This window comes from Podarcis erhardii, assembly GCF_964252035.2.
Source record: "Podarcis erhardii genome assembly, chromosome: 2".
Taxonomy (NCBI): domain Eukaryota; kingdom Metazoa; phylum Chordata; class Lepidosauria; order Squamata; family Lacertidae; genus Podarcis; species Podarcis erhardii.
Genome location: NC_138498.1, coordinates 72155925 through 72178957, shown reverse-complemented (window position 1 = coordinate 72178957; position 23033 = coordinate 72155925). Strand labels below are relative to the sequence as shown.

Below are 23033 nucleotides of genomic sequence, written 5' to 3'. Positions count from 1 at the left end.
GCAAAGCTGCTAATTAGGTCCAGCACTCAGACAGGAACCCACTGGTACAAGGGCACAATTCCTGCCTGTCTCAGGCCAGTGCTGCAGCTGCTTTCAGATTAATTAAGAAGTTTGGGGCTTGTCGTGTAAATGGATACTAATGCTTGGACAAGATCAGAGGCAGCCAGGCCATATCAAGGGGTTGGGGGATTTGCAGGAAGAAAGAACTTTGGCCAGCACTGGAACTGACTCTTAGGGGAGAGTGGTGCAGCTGTTGTGCCAGTAGTAGGCCCAGGGTCAGTAGGACAATGATACCACTCCTAATTATCTCCCTGCTGTGAAGTTTTGTAACCCCAGCCCTCCACATAGGGGAAAGCCCTGTGGAGCTTGAGCCACCATTTGAACTGGAGATGGAGGGGCCCTGTGGGAGATGGTATGGCCACACAGGACAAAGTTCAGAGGATGAGACTTCCGGGTTAGCGCGAACGGCTAATGGCGGATTCCCTCCGAGCTCCGGAGGGAATCGGCTCTGCTGAGGACGGGTCTTGCCGTGCCGGCGACACGGGGACCCTCAGAAACCGCAGGCGCGGAAGCCTGCGGACTTGGTGACTCGGTGGGCACCTTAAGCGCCCTCCCCGACCCACGAAGAGCCTTTTTAAAGGCTGCGGAGAGGGTACGGAGAGTGGCGTGGTGCTGAGAGTAGACCGCTACCTCAGTAGAGCGAAGCCGCAAGCCATGGCCGGAGAGCGCTGACTTTCTTCCCAAAATTTGGACTGGATAACAAAGGACCCGTGAGTAGTGGAATTTGGACTTTAAAAATTTTATCCTGTGAATTCGGCAAGATCGGGGGATGTGTTAAAGGGAAGTCCGCACCCCCTCTACTTATAGACGTTTCAAAGCAAGGAACGGAGAATTAAGGCGGAATGAATACTGTTTTGAGGATTTAAAAGTTTCTCACAAATTTGATAGAACAAGATTTTTGTGCTGGAGAGAAAGGGAATTTGGAACTTTGTGTGTATCCCCCCCAAAAAACCCGGGAGTGTCCTATTTGGGTCCCGGAGGAAAGTGAAAGGAGTTTGACAGCTGTCAAAGAAGCTGTCAAACGGGCGGACAAAGTAAAGAATTTTGCTATTTAATAACTCGTGGAATTAAAGCTGATACATTTGGACTGAGGCGATTGGAAATAAAGTATTGATAACAACAAAGTAACAGATTATTGGAAAAGGACTACTAAATAACTGAAAGCCCCCTAGGGGGAATTAGTGACATTACAATGGCTGCAGAGGGAAAATTACTGGCGGAGATAGAAAAAATGTTTTTTCTCGTGGGAATCCTGCAGGAGCAGAGTATGGCTTTGAGTAAAGTTTTTATGACCTTGAATCCTGAAACAAACAACTCTGCTGAATGCACAAAGGAGATGTACGATAAAAATTCTGCAGCTGAGCAGGAAGAGATGCCTTTGGAATTGACAGAGAAAAAAGAAGGAGTTCAGACACTACAAGTGGAAAATATCAACCAGAAATCTGCAGCGTTAGAGTATGAGCAAGAAGACCTCTGGATTACAGATCTGCGAAAGATGAGAAAGAAGAAGAGAGAAGCCCCTGGAGTACTTGGAATATTAAAACTAGAAAGAACAAAGCAATATGATTGGGACTTTTCTCTTGAGTATGGAAAACTAGATGGTCTTTCGCAGCAAACACTCTTCAACATTCTGAATGAAAGAAAATATGATCTGACTCTGACTGAACTTCTTCGGGGTCTTAGGACCATCAAAGAGGACTACCAATATAGCTGGCAGAGAGGGACTGACAGAGAATCAGACGCCTCGGACGTGAGGAATCCGGGCTAGAAATATTTTTTGTTTGTTTTCTGGTCATTTGTCTAGGAAGGGACAGAAACCGGGGCAGGGGGGGGAGAGAATAGAATTATAAAATGTTATGTTTTGTTTTACTTGGTCAATGTGACCTATAATTAATATAATAAAGGGAAAATTTGTGAAGGGGAAGTTAGATCGACCTTAAAAAAAAAAGAAATTAATGATTATAAGAGAATTGGATAGTTGAATACAGATAAACAAAAGATTTTAATTTTTAAAAGCAATGTGAATATCTTTAAGAGGTTAGGTAAGAACTTGCTGAATTAATTTTGGAATTGGGATGTAAGAGGAGGGGGTGGGGGGAAGTCAATGAAAGTGGGTAAAGAAACTTAGGGTATGTAATTGTATTTGTGTGTTTGTTTGTCTTTGTCTTTGTGTGTGTGTCTGTTGTTATAAAATGTAAAAACCCAATAAAAATTATTTTTAAAAAAAAAAAAAACAAAGTTCAGAGGATGCCCATACTTGAAATCAACCTGGGGTTGAGTGAAAAAAGGTGGGTCTATGTCTATGTGGTGAGGGAAGGATATAAGAATCCAAGAGGATGAGAACATTCAATGATATATTTATATACAGATATTAAGGGGGAAGAGTAAAATATACATTGGTAACTCTAGCATGACCAATGGAAAGGACCAGGTTTCTCAAGGGAAGTAGAGGGGTCTGCATGAAATTTGCAGCTGGCTTAAGTCAGACTATAGCTGGCTTAAGTCAGAATATAGCTGACTATACATGAATATAGCTGGCCAATCAGGCATTGTGTTGTTTTGGAATGCTAGGGCAGTGGGAGGAATAATCATGTCTGATGGATAAGTGGAAACGATTGGACCATAACGAAGTGACATAAATGTCATCTGTGAAATTTTGCCAAGGAACCTCTCAGAACTTTGCTATTCGCCAAAGCCCTATTCCTCCTCTTCTCCCACCAGATGGGACACTGCAGTTTAGTGAATAGTATGTCCTTTCTCTTCTTTATCAGCATCCGAGAGGCCATGATCTTTCCCCATTAACTCCGATGACATTTCCAGCTAACTCATCCATGCCTGAGGATGGCCAAAACCATTTCCTGACACAGAGCAGCTGTTGCGCTGCATGCTTATAAGTAGCACAGCTCCCCTCCCCCTTATCAATCCTGATATCATTTTAGAACTCATAATGAAGGGAAATTTCTCAACAGAGGCTGGATGACCATCTGTCATGGATGTTTTAGTTGAGATTCCTGCATTGCAGGAGGTTGGACTAGATGGCCCTGGGGGTCCCTTCCAACTCTACAATTGTATGCCTATAGAATGACTGATGTTGCACAACCATGGAACTCACTTATTAATGCTGATACGGTGTCCACCTTTGGGTCATACGAGCATTTTCCTTTTCCTGACTCAAGCTTCTCTGGTTCCAGGTAGAATATGTAATCCTGGAAAGTAAGGCAACAGGTAGATCAATGATTTGCTTTACCACACACTATTACCTTAGGCCTTCACAAGTCTTTTTAATCAGAGAGCATCTAAAAGTACATGGAACACAAGATGCTGAATACGTGAATCACACTGTCCAAACCGCATCTCTCTGGAGTGGAATTTTCATCCAACAAGGTTACAAGAAGTGGAATGTAAGAAATCCTGGCATGTAATATGTCTACCCCATGGAAACTGCTTTAAATCATTTTTCAATGGTGGCTGACTCACTGGTGAGTTCATTACCTCACCATGCAAAGCTATTTTTCCATGCCACTACAGACTTTATTTTGTTCAGAGACCCTGTGGAGGCATGGAGAAAAATCACCACCAAACCATGTAGAAAGCTGGAGCAAACATCACCCTAGCAACTGCAGTACTGTATACATGCTACTCTTACAAGTTTTATATCAATTTCAAGTCAACCCTAAGAAATGTGGCAGCAGAGCCACTCTCTAAAGTTACTGCATTGACCGATTTACAGGAACATTCACTTTCTAACTCTTTTGTACACCTCCCAAATATGTGTCCCATTTTAAAGTTGCAGAAGTAACATTTCTCCTCCTAAAGAAACCTAAAGAAACCTGTTCTGTAAATGAAAAAAAAAAAACCCACATTAATATAAAAATAGTGTATCCCACCATCTTTATCCGCATGGTGCTACTTTACAAAGCCATTCCCAAAATTCATACTTCTGGACCTCTCCATCTCAAGAAACACTGGATGTAACATTCTAGCCAAAGATTCATCGTTTTCCCTGCAATGTTTGCACACAACACTACATTTTCAGACTTTTTCCACTGGGTGTGACCACTGGGTGAAGTGAAACAACCGTGTGCTGTAATATGTGAACACTACAGGTAAGTGTCAAGTTACCACATACTATTACTAAATAGTACCTAGGCACTGATGAACTTCAGATTGCCTTCAGACACCCTGTGCTACAACCTCTTCTGAGTATGAAACAACAATAAATCATGGATGCCACATTTCCCCCCCACCCCCTAGAGGACAACCAACAGCTATAAGCAGAGCAGATAGGATGCAGACATTAAATATTGCTGAGAAATGCAGAGTGAGTGAATGCCATTCGAATCCCTCCTATCATGAAACTAATGACTCATTACTCCAGTGACTCACAAGCGGTACACTGGGATCCACTTCTGGCCTCATAAGAGGGTTGCTAGGATGCTGGCAATGCTTGTAGGTGCCAATGTGGCAGAAGGAGCAGTGGAGAAGAGACTGCCAAGCCAGGGTGGTAGAATCAACATTTGGGAAAGAAATCCCACAAGTGGATCTTTTTAATGAAATGTTTGGAAATCACTGCTTTAGTGGGCTGGAAGCCATTTAGAAATTAAAGAAAAATGCCGTGAAAAGGTTTAAGAGGTTTCCTCTTGTGGTTTGATAAAAACATTAAACCTAATCTGCCAATGTTAAGCACTATTAAATAGTACCAGGTTACCAAATAGGCGGAGAGTAGGCACTGACCTCTGGGCCTCGTGCATTTTAGATGCCCTGAAGCAACGGATCAAAATAATATTGATTTGATCTGAAAGAAAATTACAATCAAGTTTTCTTAGTTCAATGTTATCCCATTAGAGTGCATGCACAAGGGGAAGGACAGGATTTCGACTGCCTAGGGGCCTCCACAGGGTTTAATCTGGCATTGCTTTTAATTCCCATTTATTTCGATGGGAGTGGCTTAGGTTGCAGAACTTGACATACTTACTTGAGAGTAGGCCCCTGCTTCTAGACAGGAGTTTAATATGAAAACAGGTCACTGAGCTATTGCAAACAAGATTGTTGGCAACAGGTGGTATATATCAGATTTCCTCTAGAAAGGGTCTATGCAGATTAATTTGGAGTGAGGAGGATGTGGGCTAACATTTTGATGCCAACAATGTTATGTGAATGTGGCAATCAATCAATCAATCAATCAATCAATAATCCCACAATAAACATCCAACTGAAAGTACCCTCAGTTGGACCTACTTCTGAGTAGACAAACATTGGCATGAACTGTTAAATAGCTTCTGTTAAATGAGATGTAAATTTTAGCTGGAGCATACTTATTTTTATATTATTGATTTATTAGGAAGTATACATATGTGTTCATATAATTTTACCCAAAATGTTTTTATTAAAATGTCACAAAAATGACTTCAGCATGTTTTTAAAGAAAACAAAAGTCTGTTAAAATATTTTATTATATCTGTATTGGCCATGAAAAATATTTACTACTGATACTGTCCCTTGTTTTTCTAAGCTAAACATCTTCATTTGTTGAATAGGGTCCAATTGGCCATTATGCAGCTACTGTTCTAGAATTGTGGCTATTTATTAACAGATCTTTCCTACAAAAATGTGAGAACTTTTCAGGGCTCCCCCCCCCCTCCATCCAACGAATGGAAAGCAGAGCAGTTTAAAGGCTTTGTGTTTTAAGAATGGGGTGGTGTAAGGACTGAAAAGATAGGGAGTGTGAGATACACGGTTCAAATATTTTAAACTCAGACTATTATTGAGTTCATTCTTTTGACAGCATTCACCCTATTGATCTTTGGTAAATGATGCTGATGCTGTCTTCAAGATGGATTGGATTGGACAGAATAAACCCCTTTCTGTAGTTCATCTTTCACCTGAGGAATGGCTAAAGTCAGCTACTTTTAGCAGAATGGGCTGAGTCAGCAGCATAAGGAACTAGAGTTGGGATGAGTGAATGAGATAAAAGAACAGACATGAATATGAGCATAGGGAATTTGTGGTCCCAGCATACAGCTTCGTGGGGGCCAGAAATACCAGCTAATGCCAGCACAGACACATATCCAAAGAGTTCTCACTAGATACAGACACTTGAATAATGACAGGTTTTTGTAAGAAAGTGCAGGGGTCTAACTGGCTTGGGACCAGGCTCCCAAAATAACCCCCTCCCTCCACATAAGCCTACCCAGCCTCTACGCCCTTAGCCAGGGCTTAATTCTAGTCAACTGAGGTGCAGCAGGTGGCTGTGGAGGAAAGGGCATTGATGTGGTGGTGCATCAAACCTGATGACATTTTAATGCCACACAAGCACCCTCTTATTTTGCAATTCCTTTCAATTTGTCTCAGCTCTAAATTTATTTTTTATTTTCACCAAATGATTTGATCCTGCATACATCTTACAGTTAATAAGTACTTTCCCCACTATGCATTTAGGTGGGCATTATGAGCCTCCTGTGTTTGTATCTGGAACCTGAGCTGAGCTAACTTTGTCTGCACCTCTGTCTCTGATTCATAATTTGAGACTCCTGGTTATTTCGCTAAAGCCTGTGGCACTCTTGGGATATCACGGATGACTTTGAAAAGAGCACTAAATGTTGCAAGGATTCTTTATTAAAGTGGGGATAGGGACACCTGTCCATAGAAGTCCACTTGACTGGAGACAAGTGCAAATGCAGTTTCTTTACATGGTATACAAATAAATGGAACAGGATTGATATGTTTGGGATAAAACAGCTGTTTGAAGTTTAAGCACAACACAGTTTACAAGAGTTGTGCTAATGGGAATGTCACAAATTGTATTATTTGGTGCCGTTATAGGTTCCATCCACAGGTGGTGGTTGGGATCTGCAATTTACCAAAAGATAGAAAAGGGGGCTTGAAGGGTTCCAGACTGCAGTAGGATGTGACAAGTGTGTTTTCTACTCCATTCCCTTTGCAACTTCTCATCATCTGATACATCCCACTCTCTTCCCCACCTCCTTGTGCTAACAGCTTGGGAGGTCAACAGTGGCAGGATATCAGTGAAGACTTGCTTCCTCTTTCTAATGTATGTCAAACACATGGTGACAATGCCCAAGGGAGTGAGGAAAGTAGGATGGCTCCTGACATTGTGCAATGCATTTTAACTGGCTAATAGCAATCAGTGATAATATAAATAGCACATCAAGTAGAAGCTGGAGATTCAAGCTACAAAGAGCAGGAAAATGAAAGTTGGCTTTTGAATGAGACCAAGTGTTGACACACAAAACTATAGTTCTAGTAAATCCTGCAGACAGCAGATGCAGGCTACTAAGCAGTTATAGCTACAGATAATTACACCTAGTTGTAGTTTAAGGTGTTGCCCTTAGAGGAACATGTCATACCATGCTGTTAAGTCAGCTTGAGAACTTCTTTTCCTACTAATAAATGCAATAAATAATAAAAAACTGGAACGGAAGACTTTCAGTCTCTGTATAGAAACTGAGAATGGTGTGTGTGTGTGGCACATCTTCCCACAAGCAGTGTTGAGTGCCAACCCGTTTAGGAAACCCATAGACATGCATTCTTTCTGGAAAGATGATTTTGCTTAGGAGTTGCATTTCCTTTTTATTTAGAGCTTTGGGCTTATGTGGACAGACTGCTTTGGTGTCAAATGCCATTGTTCAGCACCGAGAAAAAATGTGCTTCTTGTGGAAAATGCAAAAGTGATTGTGCCACTTGTGAGTTTTCTGTTTTGAAGTGTAAAATGGAACATTCAGTAAAGAAAAGAGAAAAAGAAAACCCAATGCTACTTATACACTGTGTAATAATAATAATAATAATAATAATAATAATAATAATAATAATGTCTTTGACAATGACCCCGCTACAGCTCAGCAGCACAGAATAAGGCCCTACAGATTTAGATGAAAACAGCTACCAGGATGACTCCAGGGGTAAGACAAGGCATTATCAAAACTAGAGAATCCAACAGAAGGAAGAAAATGCTAAGAAATCAGAGCACTATATTTTAGGCTGATTCTCCAATTTACAATCAAGCAACACCAAAACCTTAAGGAAAGTTAAGATTCTCAAGATTAGGTTCAGTTGTTTTCTTGTGAAAGTTTCAAACACTCCAACCAAGACTATTCAGCCTTGAGAAGAATAGCATATAGCATTTCCTGTCTTCTTTTTTTGTGCACCATCTTGAACACACATGGGAGAGTACCTACTGCTGAGTGAAAGGAGGCTTTAGTCCCATAAAAATCCACATTAGGAGCTCAACCTCTCAATCAATCTAATTATTCAGCACTACCCTGTAAATGGGGAAACATACCATCCTTAATACTATCTGACATAAAAAGTGTTCTGTTAATTAGGACCAATTCCTATGTTCACAGAGCAATGTAGGAATTGCCATATGGCTGGATTCCATGCTGCTTTGATAATGTTTCTTAGAGGGAAACCATACGAGATGAGCAACTGAAATAGTTCATTCCCACACCAAAGTCTTTAGCCAATTGTAGGACCATGCCCACAAAGTTTCTACTAATAGAGACTAATGGAAATCTCATAATCTCCTACCAACTAACGGTCATCCTTATCAATTAAATGACAACAATGAGAAAACTGGAAAGGAAATTAATGGGATGGCTTCCTGCATTGGCTATGACTTGTAATAATCAGTAGAAGAAGCATACATTACATCTGATACACAAGTAAAACACATTTTCTCATCATTTTCTTATTTTACATGATTTCTCATCAAACATACTTACAAAAACTGTATGTAATCATTAATGAAGTCCACACCTCACAACAACTAAGCATATACAATAGGCCCACCCCACCCCCTGCTCCCACAGTCATCACAACCTTGATTACTCCAATCTAGTTATTCATGCCACCTCACATCAAGCAAACCTTTGCTTGAAACAGCAAGTCCATTTGTCTCAATTTCAAACAATCAAGGACATGGTTCTATACTATATGTAGTAAGGTCAAACATCCTGAGAGTGTTCTTTCCTGGCACAAACCTTGTGTGAGCCTGGGGAAGAAGGAGTTAGTTCAAGTGAGGAGACGCAAGGAGAGGCGGTACAGGAAGCGCGCTCATTGCTAGATGGGAAGGGGGGTGAATTTAAGGGCCAGTCCTATTCCCATAGGTCTGGCCCCCTTCCCTTGTTAGTTAGTTGTTAGGTACATGCCAGTTGAAAATGAAAGTTAGAGTGCCCAGGCTCAGGCATGCTAAGAAAGGAGCCAGTTGTGTCCTTGGGGAAGAGCATGGCAGGGCAGAGCGCGATTCCCACCTTGCGTTCCACTGGAGACGGGTGGAGGGAGGAGTCAACTGCTCTACTTCCCCGTCCTCCCTGCTGGATGGACTGGTTCAGCTCAAAAGCCTGAGGAGAGGAGGAGCAGAGAGTTAGCGCTGGCAGGGTGACCTGCCAGAGAAGCAGGAATGGCAGGGTATGGCCAGAGAATGCAGCATGCAGAAGTCTTCTGTCTCTCTCAAATATACACACATACTTCTATGGAGATCAAAATCCCCTCGTCAAATATTTATGACCTGTATTTAGTCTGAATGTGTATCTGCTTGTTGGGTTTGACTTTATGTACAACTATGCATTAGATCCCAAAAACATATTGCCTCTGCTGCTAAAATTAGTGGGATGGGGTTGGGGGTGGGAAGGCAGAAATCAATCTGGGGGCTAGATAAGACCCTGAAATGAGGTTTAGCTACTCCTGCTGAACAAGATACTGTAAGAAGAGCATTTACAAAAGTGGTTTTCAATTGGTTTTCCTATTTTTAAGTTGTTGTCAGAAAATAAAATAAATGTGGAAAATATATTCACACCTATGCAAGCAAATTCTCCTTGTATTATTTTAGAAGTTTGATGCTAACACTAGACAGTTTAAGCAAATATGATATAAGGAACACACGATGTTAGAGGTGTTGTAACAATAAGGCTGATTTCACACATATTTTGTGTGCGTCCCCCAAGGCATACTGGGTGGAAATGACTATGATAAACAATTCCATTAAAACCAGAGGTTATTTTACATGTCTGTATTGAAAGATTCCGTAAACAAGTGCAATTATTAGCTAACTGGGAACATGTTAATGACAGCCAAAAATCTGGTTACCAGTAAATAAAAATCAGATAAGATTCCATAAATTTGGAAATGGTTCAGTAAAATATGGCATACTTCCAAGTTAGAGAACCCGTTAAAGTCTGACAAATTTTATGTGACATGGAGGGTCTTGCATGACATAATGGTTATCATAAATTAAGGCTACAATTCTATACATTTACTCCCATACTTAGGAGAAAGTCTCATTCTGCACAGTGGGGAATTACTATGATTAGGCTTTATGTATTTAATGTGATTTAAATAATGCTTAATCATCAAAACCTCTAAGTGGTTTCCATAATATATATATTAAAATTACTGATAATATCAGACGTTTAAAACAATACATTTAAGTAATAACACAGTATGTGCTTCTTGTGACCTAGTTACAAATTACTTTATATATGATCCCACACCTCATCTCTTCCTACCCTATTATTATTAGTTTTTAGAAAACACTATATCTACATGTTTTATTTTGATATTTTCACTGTCCCCATTACCTTTTTCAAAACCTGGAGCTCCATCTCCTTGTCAGAATAAGTTTGTGTGTGTGTGTGTGTGTGTGTGTGTGTGTGTGTGTGTGTAAAGCCCTGTTGTGCAAAGTGGAATTCCTTGTGCAGGACTTTTGCTGATGGGACTGCTTAGGTGAATCCCTAAGAGCCTAACTTACCTTTGAGAATTGTTGGGATGATAAATGAGAGCCACGTAAAGGTGGGGGTGGGGGTGGGAATTCATGTATGCAGCCTTTGGCTCCCTTTGATGAGAAGTGGGATATGAATGGGCTGAACAAACATACAAACATACGACAGTTGAGAAGATTCCACATCTCATTACCCAAGACTCGAATCTCAATCCCTTATTGCTTGTTGAATGTTGCCAGAGGCTGCTTTCCTAGCATGGTCTAAGAGGAAGCCCATATGCTTCTCCAGCACTGATCTGGCTGCAGTCCCAGCCATATGCTCCTTCAGTACCTCACCTGTGCTTTACGGCCTCGATTGACAAAGGTGCAGACAGGATTGTATGCTCCAGTGCCACAAACATACAAGTGGGTTCGATTCCAGGGCTGGATAAGGCGGATGAAATTCCCACACTCGCCCTGGAAAAAAAAGAGAGATGGCAAGTTAGTCCCAGCCTCCTATGAAATTGTATCTACTTTAAGGAGATTAGTCAGTCTATGGTAAATGGAGCAATTCCATCCTCTGTTCAGCATGGCCTAAGCAGTGATTTACACATATTTTGAAGCAATCAGGTAATTGCTTCAGCATTAAATGAAAGCTCCCTCAACACCCAGTAAGTCACAAAATCAGACCACATTGAATGGTCTGTGTATCAAATGGTCCTCTTCAACAACATTTGCTTCCAGTTAAAATTGAGGCAAGCTAGGTCTGGCGCACTTTGAAAATCCACAAATAAACCTTTTGGATCCACCCCTCCAACACCTTTTCCAGCAATGAGTTTTGGATGCACTTCAGAGACAGTTTTCCTGCACTCCTTTTAAGTCATGTTCCTGCTGGAAGAGTTTTGAACTAAACCCCCTTCCGGAGCAAACATTCCTTGCTCACATCTTACACTGCAACATCTGTAGCTGAAGCAGATTATAAATGGTGCCGCTCAGAACTCCCAACTCACAGCCAATTTTTCTGAAAACTGAGAAAAGTATAACTGTAAGATTGCAATAATATATCTTGGTGTCAGGGTGGCAAATCCTGGACTCCCAACCCATTCCTGCTTGTTTTCAAAAGCCAGAAAATAGTGCCCTGAATAACCAAAGCATAACCAACTAAGGAGAAGGGGAATCTCTGGACTTATCTGTGCCAGGAAAGAAAATATATTAAGGTCAGCCTTTAGATCCCCACTCATTAAGAGGTACTAAGAACTGATTGGCTACAGGAGGGTGGACTGAAAATCTAATAGGTAAATGATAGCAGTGAGGCCCAGAGGGCAAGAAGAGCAATTCCCAGAATGTATGCAGGCCTGTGTTGTCAAGGCCTGAGTTCATTTACTGACTGGATTCTAGACCAGGCATGGAGCTCCATGCAGTGTGTCTGACTGCAGAGTCCAGTTTCCTTCTCACATCTTGTGTTTCCTCTTTGCCTCAAACCTCCAGTTAGACAAATCAAAACAGTACTGGGCTGGGGCCATGATAACAGAGTTCAGTAGGGTGGGAAAAATGCAAGCAAACAGTTTCCTTTACTAAGCCAGCTTAGCTGCTCTAAGACTGAGCCCCAAACAGTAGCAGCAGAGAAATCCCAAGAGGACAGAGTTCAAGGTCAGCTGGCCAAAGGCTGACTGTGCCTTGTAGGAAACAGCTTGGTAACCCTTTGACCTCTTGCTTCCTCCTACTGAAATTTAGTACACGTTACTGCTGATAGACTTAACTGGGGTTGGGCAAAACCCCCAGTTCCTTTAAAGTACTGCTGACAAGGCATCTTCACTTTCATGCCCCATACATCAATATTCCATAAACCCCTAGAAGTGTTAGCAGCCCTTGCCTTTAGAAAGCTTGCACAAGACGCAAGAGTTGGCTAACTTGGCCATGATAATATCCTCTTGTAACAGAGGTTGGGAAGTGCAAGTTTACAGCTGCACTCAATTCCAGTGCTAAGCAGAACCCTGTGACCAAAAGATGACTTCATCACCAACTGCACTGCACTTTAGCTTCCAGAAACTAGCAAAGTTTTACAATGGTGATGTCATTTTCTTCAAAATCTTTCTATTTAATTCCGTCTTTGCTATCTTAGCTTTTCCAACTACAAACAGAGCACTGTCACTTCATCATATACTAAAACTTATGTTGTATTTTAGGGTTTCTGAAACACCCACACAGACACAAATGTTTCTGCTCAAATGCTGAAAACTTTTGTACAGGTACTCAAGGAATTATGACCATGGTTTTAGCTTGTGTACATGAATGTGCAGCACAAGGAACCAGGGTTATTGTGACTCAATTACCTGAAAAGATAGGAATAAACAGGAAGTGAGGAGGGCAGTCATAGGCAATAGGGCATCATCATTTGCTCATAGCATGGTATCCCTGAGGTGGTGTGAGCAATACAAATTGCCACTGCTTGGTGGCTTTCAGTCTTAAAGATCTTGAGAGGAAGGAAGCTTCAGAAGGACAGCTTTCATCATCCTACCACGTTACTAGCATTCATTCGCCTCCACTCTTTCCCCACATCCTCTATAAACCTGAAGACCATACAAGAAGTACTTACATTACTGTTCTTCCCTGAAAGAACGCACTCTTCTATCCTTTGTTGAGACGCAGGCCAGTGGATCTGCCAAAACAATACAAAACCTTCAGCCTTTTAATTATAATTCTCCACAGAATCATGCTAAGAGAAATATTAAAAAGGGGTGGATGTATCTATCCCACTCCTAAATCTAATCCCAAACCATCAAGTTTTCTGAGAAGGTGGATTTTAATTTAAAGCACTGATCACTAAGGACCTTTCAAAATTATCAATTTGTATGGCATCAAGCGTTCACTTGTCAGGTTCATGTGTGTTTTCTAAAGGTAACACTTTGGGTGAAGGGAGTATCACATTTCCCACAATATTTGTGGGAAACTAATTCACCCACCCTTTGATGTGACAAAAATGCATCAATTTTGTTACAAGATGCTGCGTGGAAGTGTCACAGATACCTAGTGGATTGTTGCTTTGTAGCAACAACAGTGATAGTGACTCCTTTTGCACCTTCATCATCTTGTTACTTTTAAGAAGATTAATTTTAATCTTTTTATAAATAAAACTTTATAAAAATGCTCTTTAGAAATTAAGCACTCACTCTCAGATATGTTCATGTAGCCCTACAACCCACTGCTCATGCTGACGACGTCTCTGCATTTTATTAATTTGTTGCTAAAGAGAAGTTATTTGAAGAGTGTTGTGTGCTTTCCCCTCTCCAGGACTGAACTGTATTTTTCCCATGAGATGAAAACAGAAGTGGCCATGATTCTCCCCAACAAGGCTATCCCACTGAAGCATGGCTACTTCCACCCAACAATTACATGTGGACTCTGCATATCACACTTTTGCCTTTCCGCTATGCCTTGCATAAATAGTGTTACATAGCATGGTGTTATAAGTTGCTTGGATGCCTTTGGGTAGCAAGCAACTAAAATGTCTAATGAAGAATGTTTATTCTGTAAAACTAACAGTTCTGTAAGAACTTTTAACTATTTTGTGAGACCAAAATATAGTCAGGGTACACTTTGACTAATCACCTGGATCAGCCCTAAAAAGAAATAGCAAGAGCATTTAATGTCTTCCATGAGAATCAGTGATGGGTCTGTCTACCCTGTTTCTAGCTCTGGAAGGCATTGTGGGGGGCAAGCAGAGAAAAGACAACCGGGATGCCATCCCCACTTGCTTCATTGACTGCCTTCCTGCTGTTCCTTGCATTTGATTTAGAGTGGGGGAGGCGGTGGCAAAGGGGATACTTTCCCCACTTGCCTTGAGACTTGTCTTGTTGTTTTTCTTGCTAATATTCCCTAGGCAGCTCAAGGTGGCATACATAGTTCTACCCTTCATCATTATATCCTCACAGCAATCCTGTAAGGTAGGGTTAGTCTGAGTGACTGGCCCAAAATCGCCCAGTGGACTTCATGACTGAGTGGTGATTTTAACCCTGGTCTCCCAGGTCAACAGTTGATGCTTTGATATGTAGGAATATTCCCAGTATTCCCAATGTTGTGTCAAGCCACTCCCCCTGGAAGCAGCCATTTTATGACTGGTACCCATAGCATTCTCTCAAAATTAGAAATGTGCCCCTGAACCCACTCTACTAATCCATACGCATCATATGGAAATAGTTGGTCATTTTGCACCCCTCCACCCCACAAAGCCTCCCAGATGTTCCTTGTCTGCTCCTGGTACAAAATGAGAAAAACCCTTACAATCAGGGGCTCCCGGTTGATATCGTGAAGATCCAGGGAGAGGATGTAGTCTTTGCTCCCCACATACATGCGGTCGTGATCTTCATCTTTCAGTAGAATACGATAATCGGTTGAGTTGAGCAGGAAATTGAAGAAATGGGCAGTGCTGGTGGCTTTGAGCTCTGGTGGGAGGAAAAACACCAGGAAAGAGTTATATTAGATGGCTCCTCCTGTGTTTCCTGGTGCAACATATACATCTCTATAAGTAACATGCATGATTTGGAACTAACCATCAGGTTCCCCAAACACTGGAGCACATTTAGCTCTTAGATGCAATTAAATACTTGCATGCAATCCATGTCAATAAATTACACACCTGGCAACTATCCTATTCCATCTTGGAAATGCAACAGTCTATAATAAACATTTTGGTGAACAGAGATGGGAACACAAAGCATTCACCTGTAGCCAAGCAATCTTTAACCTACGTAACAGGAACTCCCACTTGACTACACCAAACAGTAAGCTTTCCTACTGATCAGGAGACTGGGCAGGGATTTGGGAATAATGGGTTCTGTTCTGATGTTTTGTGTATTACTTTCCTTCTCCATATCTTAATTCTGTCTGAGATACTTTAGGGGAAAAGTGGTCTCTCTAAATCACACTGATCCTTTATATAGTAGTACAGCAATGTTATCAACAACTGTCATTGCCCCATGCCTTGTTTGTTTTTCTGTTAATGTATTTACAAAACATTTGTTTTGAAACTAATATGTTTTTTAAATTAAAAAAGAAAGTAGTATCTCTGTCCATGCACAGAACCCACAAGATATTCACAAATAAGCACTCTTCGAGTAATACTGCATATATCTTAAAACTGCAGTGTCCAAGAATTAGCCAGGCGGCACCTGACCTGCATATGGCACTGATCTCACACCTTCACTTTCAGTTGACATTCCGCCATGCCTTTGGGGGGAGGCTCTCTTTCAACCAAAGCCAAAGTTCAGATGAAAGCAGATTGATCATTAACAACAATTGTTACAGTATAACTGCACTGAGTTCCAACTGATGGGTGTAAGGGCAGACTGATCAACACAGTATGGGGATAAACAAATTAATTCCATCTGAAAAGGCCCTTTCCTGAAATAAATAATCCAAAAAGTTGGCCTCCCTCCCAGCGAAGAAGAGAAGTGGGAGCAGCCTCACATACAAAGTGCCTTGAATTTTTTATCTAGCATATACATACAGGGTGAGTCTTTTAAAAGAGGCTCCGTGGAACATGTGTATTCTGTATTCACGGGGCCTCTTTTAAAGGACTCACCCTGTACAACAGGTCATTATAATTTTCCTGTTTTCTTTGATATTGCATAAATTTACTACTACTACTACTACTACTACTACTAATAATAATAATAATAATAAAGAATTAAATACATTATTCGTGGTAACAATTTTTCTAAGCCACTGATGCGTCACTGACATTGCAAGGCCTAGGTTCCACCAAATCCTTAGACCCAGGTCCAACACATTACACACTAGCCCACATGCCCTTTTGCTTGTGCAGGAGTGATGCCACTAGAGTGGCCACTTGCATGTTGCCAAAACAGGAAATGCTTTATCTAAAAAGAGGGCAGAAAGGACACAGATTTGCAGGGGGAAATGTGTATGCTAATTTTTATGTATCTATGCAATTTTACAAACAACCACTCTAATTTAAACAGACCGTGACCATGTGATCTTTGTGCCTGCTCAGTAAGCTATGCAGAGACATAAATGTAGCTGGGGAACTTCAAGGTTACTAATTTTTTACCTTAAAACTGGACTTGGACCACAACAGGCTCTAATATAGAACACATGTCCGCCATCCTAGCATTTTCACTGGGAGGGGGGCATGCAGTAGGGCTGGAATAATTTCTTGCCACTGTTAACTTCACAGGCAGGGAATATATACTTGTAGGAGATCTATTCACATTAAATATAACAAGGGCTTGAACTGTTGCTTACTCAGACCTCTGTTTCCCCTTCCTCTTTGAGGATAAGGGAATATATTGACATTAACATCATCATCATCATCCTTATCCTCATCTTCCAGTTGTTGCCTTCCTTGCTCATCACTACAGAAAGTTGGAACTCAAAGGATAAAAGGATTTTAAAACAAATTCTAGACCAGCTATTAGTATCATCATCATCATCATCATGTACATCAGCAGAAAGAGTCTTCTGCTTGGTTTTTGAAACTGCTTGCTCATCTACAGCAACAAGGATTACTTGGAAACCCATAGTGTTTCCTGGCAATCATTACGTGATTTAATTTAACAATAGTTTATTAGGGAAATTCCCTAATCCTGTTAATCCCCAAAACAGCTCAGCTGCTTAGGCTGCAGATGCCAGGCCTCTCTCTGACATCAGAGCAGCTAAGTAGTGGCTGCCAACAGGCCATGACTCTTTAGCCTACAAAGCTATCCTGTAGCATCAGAACAGATCAGCCAGTGACATAAAGAGAAGGAGCTGAAAAGACAGTATAAGAGTAAAAAGATCAGAGGACAAAGAAGGAAGTGTAGGACCGCAGGGGGAAATTCCAGAGTCTCAAAGGTGCACTTTGTAGGTTTCATCACTATGAGATTTCATGCACATGGTTACTATGACCTGTTCAGTACAAAACAGATTTGGACAACAAAAACAATCTCTTTATTGGAAGGATTTATTCGTGTATATTCAATAAGATTTATTTTAGGATATATTGAGGATGTGGGTTTCTACAGTAAAATTCAGCCACTGCCAAAAGAAACCCTCCATCCTCCATCCAAGCAAGGAAGAGGCATTGTCACAGTTCACAAATGCAGGTCAATCAGGCAAAAGCACCCAAGGTAGAGTGTGGAGAGAGGGGCCTGGGTCAGAATGAGTCATGAAGGGCAGATAAAGAGGCCTGGAGAGAGAAACTTGGCTCTCCAGACCTGCTATATACAGTGAAATAAACCACAATGGGATAAACAGGGAGGATAGCAAACAGACAACAAAAACCAGCTGTAATAAACCAATCAGAAAAGTTGTCATTATTAAAGTAACTTATCACTAAAGTAGACAGGAGATAAAAATCCTTCCCAGAGAGTATATTTTCCACCAATCTGTGCTTACAGATATGTCCTTTGGTCAGAAGTTCCAAAATCTGATGCCACTACTTAAAATTCCTTGCTCTGGATTCATGCAAATATGTCCCATAGTGAGAGGAAAGAGAGCAGGGATGCCAAGTTGAATGGCTCCTTTGGGAGAGGCATCTTGAGTCTATGCAAACTTATGTCATTATAAATTTGTTGGACTTTAAGGTGGTACAAGAGTTTCAGTTCTTTCTTCTATAATAGACTAACATAGCTATTTCTCTGGAAATTGCTCTATAAAGTATCTTCAGGTGGCAGGAGAAAAGCCAGAAAAATGGGGGGGGGGAATATAACTATTATTGTTATTACCTAACATCTAAGTTATTAGCTCATCTAAGTAAACAGCACCTTTTTAAGCCATGCCCTGGATGCATTGAAAACCTGCAGGGTCCCACCAGACACTACTGGCCTTCAAGCCAAACCTCCCCAAAACTACTCATCTCTACCCCAGGCCAGGAGCCCTATTCCTATGTCCTGTCAATGCACCAGAAAATTTCATTTTAAAAGTTGAAGACTATCTGGGCTTAGAAGACAGACCAGAAGAATCCCATTACAAATGACAGGGGAAATAAGGTACAAAGTATATAAAAAACTAAGAGGGGAAAACTGACAGCAGACTTGACACAAACCTCCAGATATGCAGGCTGGCCCTGGTAAGGGAGTCTGCTTTGGATTGCCAAAGAGTGTGACTGAGGACAGACTACATATTACACTTACATGTGTATAATAAGTGCCCGACAGCTGTTTTTTTCTAAGGTGATTTTTGAGGAGATGCTTAACTTTTTCCCACCTGTTGCTTCTTCACTCCAAATAGTCACCCCTCCAAATGGGTCTTTGTGAACATAAACATACATGTGTGTGTGTTTAGCTCCATTCTCAAGTGTCCTGACAGAAGGAACTCGTATTCTCCCTGCCTCTGGCCTCAAAAGAAAAGCAGAGGTGTGTGGCTCTTAGCCAATCTGTAGAACTAATCAAAAGCGATACCTTCTGTGCTGGGTGATTCCAGAGAAGCTGGCAAAGCTGCTTAAGTAGAGGTCTGGCTCCAGTTGTAACAAAAAAGGACTTTGTGAAGAAGTTAGGCAGCTACTGAGGGAACCGTTATGCAGCTGCTCTGTGCAGGGAGAAGAATATACTAACAATTAACCATCACTTACACAATTTAAATTACTGTATTGTGTCTATTTAATACAAGGCAGGTATTCAAAACTGGCCGCAACTGTTTGGTGCATGTCCCTAAAAATGTGTATGTTCCAGAATCTGCCCTGCAGAATCACAGGGTTGTATCCAACTACAGTGGTACCTTGGGTTACATATGCTTCAGGTTACAGACTCCGCTAACCCAGAAATAGTACCTCGGGTTAAGAACTTTGCTTCAGGATGAGAACAGAAATTGTGCTCCGGCGGCGCAGCGGCAGCAGGAGGCCCCATTAGCTAAAGTGGTGTCTCAGGTTAAGAACAGTTTCAGGTTAAGAACGGACCTCCGGAACTAATTAAGTTCTTAACCCAAGGTACAGTATACTCAGAGAAGAACCACTGAAATCAATAGTTTAAAATTAGTCATTTCCATTAATTTCAAAGGTTCTACTCTGAGTAGGACTCTCATTGGCTACTACCCACAGTAATATTTTAATTTGTTAAAACGGCTATGTGACAAAGAAGGTTAATTCTTCATAAGCAAGGGCAGATTAACTCTATGTATTTAAGGATGTGCTTGGCTGTCTTTGTAGAAGTTCTGGAATGTGTCTCTATCAGCAACACATGCTGCAGGTACATAGCTGAACTAAATTCAAATGAACTAAATAAAATAAATATTTAACAAATCTACAGACAAGATTATGGCACGTATCGGCTGAAGTCCCCTTCATTGCTACCTCATGCATGCATAAAGCCAAACAATTCATAAAGTCTCATCTGCTGAAGAAAACAATTCCCTTAGCTTTAGGGGGATGGGGAGGTGAATCAGGGCAGGATGCTTGTGTTTGGAAACACGGAGCTGAAGTTGGCCTCATACATTATTAATGAGTCCACAAAGCAGCAGCGGCTAAAGGGGAATTATGGGGCACCATTTTATTTGCACTTTCAAAAAAGCCTTTGACAGAATCCCTCATAAGAGGCTGTGAAAAGAAGCTTAGTTGCCATGAGAGGGAACTAAGATTTGGTCATGGACCAGAGGTTGGCTATGGAAGGGGGAACAAAAAGCCGGATTAGCCCTGTGGCTTTCAGCAATGCATTGTTTCCAAAATGGCCTTGAATTCTGTGAACAGGTTCATTCACCAGATAAACTTCAGCATTTGTTGGCTTAACTAGTTTGCTTCTTCCTGGTGTCACCATCACCTCTGGAGCTGTATGATATCGTTTTTGCTGCTTGACTGAACTGCAAACTTTTTAAAGGCATGAGATATACACTGCAAAGAGTACCAATTATCCCATCAGTTCTAACCATTATTGTATCAATGCCACCCCTTCTTTGTTGCACATTGACCAACAAAATCGCCAAAAGAGGGAAACCATCTTCACAGGGCAGAATTTCATACCTTCACTGCAACCAGCCACTAGCTGGAGACAGAATTCCATGCTAAGCTATTTATAATTTCTTTCTCCCTTGAATCTATCCACCATAGCTGGAGGTTGCTGGAAACTTAGACTAGTGTAAACAAGCTCAAGTTTTCAGGTGTATCTAAGGAATGCTCTTACTCTCCCTGCACCTGAGACTCTCCCAATGTTACATCCATATTTGTGTTTTCAAATCCCCAAAGACATCAGAAGGGTAAGATTTGATTAACAGAGTAGTATTTTGCAAATGTCCCAGAACCTTCTCTGACGTTCATGTGGCCTGATTCATGATTCACCTTTGGAGCATTACAAGGATGCCTGATTTTCATACTGTAAACAGGGAAATGGGACACTGATATGTTCATTCGGACTGGGAGAGGTCTGTCTATATAGTCAGTGAACAAACTATGAAGAGCTCTGGGTTCATGACAGGGCATTGCTGTGTTTTCCCTGGGACTAGAGACATGGCTGGTAAAAGCCTTGATTATCATGAGCCTCATGGAGACTTTCTGGCAAGGTTGGTCCAAGGAGAAGGAGAATTGGGAATAGTGTGTGGAGCCTGACGCTGAGAATGCTTGGATGCTTGGTAGGAGCTCAGTGGTTTGTCAAGAGAAAGCACGGCCCTAGAGCCATCTGACACGGGTGGCGCTGTGGTCTAAACCACTGAGCCTCTTTGGCTTGCTGATCAGAAGGTCGGCAGGCTCGAATCCCCGCGACGTGGTGAGCTCCCGTTGCTCAGTCCCAGCTCCTGCCAACCTACCAGTTTGAAAGCACACCAGAAAGTGCTGGTAGACAAATAGGTACTGCTCCAGCGGGAAAGTAAACGGTGTTTCCATGCACTGCTCTGGTTTCGGTGTTCCGCAGCGCCAGAAGCAGCTTAGTCATGCTGGCCACATGACCCAGAAAAACTGCGGACACATGCCGACTCCCTCAGCCTGTAAAGTGAGATGAGTCGTCTGCGACTGGACTTAACTGTCAGGGGTCCTTTACCTTTACCTTTAGAGCCATCTGACCTTGTCTCCACCCCACCTTTGACTAGTGAAACACTTCCAGCTTCAGGTGAGGCATTTGAGCCTAGGTTGGTCAGTGAACCAGCTGCACCAACCCTGACAACATCCTCTAAGGGTTCACTGTTGGCTGGACCACTGTAAGCAGACCCAGCTGACTTGCAGTAGTGCCCATTTGTTTGCCCACCCATCCAAATGATTGCGCCCATCCTCCTCTTCAACTAGAGCCAAGAGTGTGTGTCAAGTGTTGAGATATCTCAGCTTGCACCTAGTTATGTATCTTTGAGACCTGTGCACCTATAACTTGATCTATGTTTAGACTGTGTAGTGAACTTTGGAATAAAGCTTTTGACAATACAGTAATTGAGCTGAGAGTCCGAGTACTGCATCTACAAATCGGAGCCAGGAGACTGGGAGGAACTTACTTGCAACTCAGTGGTTAGCTGGGTTAGACTGCTCAAGGTTAGAAAACATGAGAAAGAGTACAAACAGAAACTCGCTCGTGCCAAAAGGAGTGAGGGGTAAGCAGAGCTGACCTGGTGTACCACAGGGGCACATAATATGTACCACCATAATATGTACCACCAATTGGGCACAAAACGGCTTTTCTAACGTATTCCAGTATCTTAGACTTGTTGTTTGCAGAACAGCACTGATGAAAATTCCCAAATGGTATTATCTAGGCAGAGACATACCCTTTTTGGCAAAGCTGTGCAGGAAATTGTGCACTTCTCCTGTCTCTTTAACAGTGCTGGGCTCCGAAGCTGGTGAATATGTGATCTCCTTGGAATGTGCCCAAGCTGCTCACACCTCTCTCCCCTCCTTACTACCTGTCCCCTGCTTGGATCCTTGCCTGCTGTTGTCCTTGGCTTCAGGCCATTTAATAAAGACTCCTAGTATAAGGTTCCTGCTGAGAGCTCTTAGAAGCAAAGTATCCAAAAGAACACTCTCAACACATAACCCCTGCAAGGCTCTCGTGCCTCTCTGGCACTGTGAGCCAGCTGCGTGTGCCTCACATAATTTAACAACATGTTTGACATGGGGATACAGCAAATGAAATTGGCAACAAGCTAGGAACCCTCCCTGATCCTAACAGCAGCTGGGGAATGACACAGTTCATGATAAAATGACACATGCAGTTGGTGTGCAAGGAGTATTGCCACACACAGTTTAACCTGTTATTAATTTAGAGGAGGAGGTTGACACTCTAGCTGACAAGTGCTGCAAATCTGAACTCTTATAAGTATGGACACACAGTTGGTGGTGCTGGTGCACGTATGTGTT

At 41.8% G+C, this 23033-nt stretch overlaps 1 protein-coding gene across 7 annotated transcripts in view; it reads right to left on the bottom strand.

Annotated features, from left to right (window-relative positions):
- SEMA3F (semaphorin 3F) overlaps positions 1-23033 on the bottom strand; it is a 130022-nt gene that overhangs the window by 30879 nt on the left and 76110 nt on the right. For 6 of the 7 annotated variants that reach the window (XM_081851313.1, XM_081851315.1, XM_081851317.1 and 3 more), the window contains exons 3-7: positions 15056-15216; positions 13371-13433; positions 11132-11251; positions 9330-9419; positions 3173-3266 (exon numbers count right to left, since the gene is read on the bottom strand). In XM_081851313.1, the coding sequence (XP_081707439.1) occupies positions 3173-3266; positions 9330-9419; positions 11132-11251; positions 13371-13433; positions 15056-15216 (528 nt within the window). The remainder of the gene's footprint in view (positions 1-3172; positions 3267-9329; positions 9420-11131; positions 11252-13370; positions 13434-15055; positions 15217-23033) is intronic. The other variant, XM_081851319.1, reaches the window with a different exon arrangement.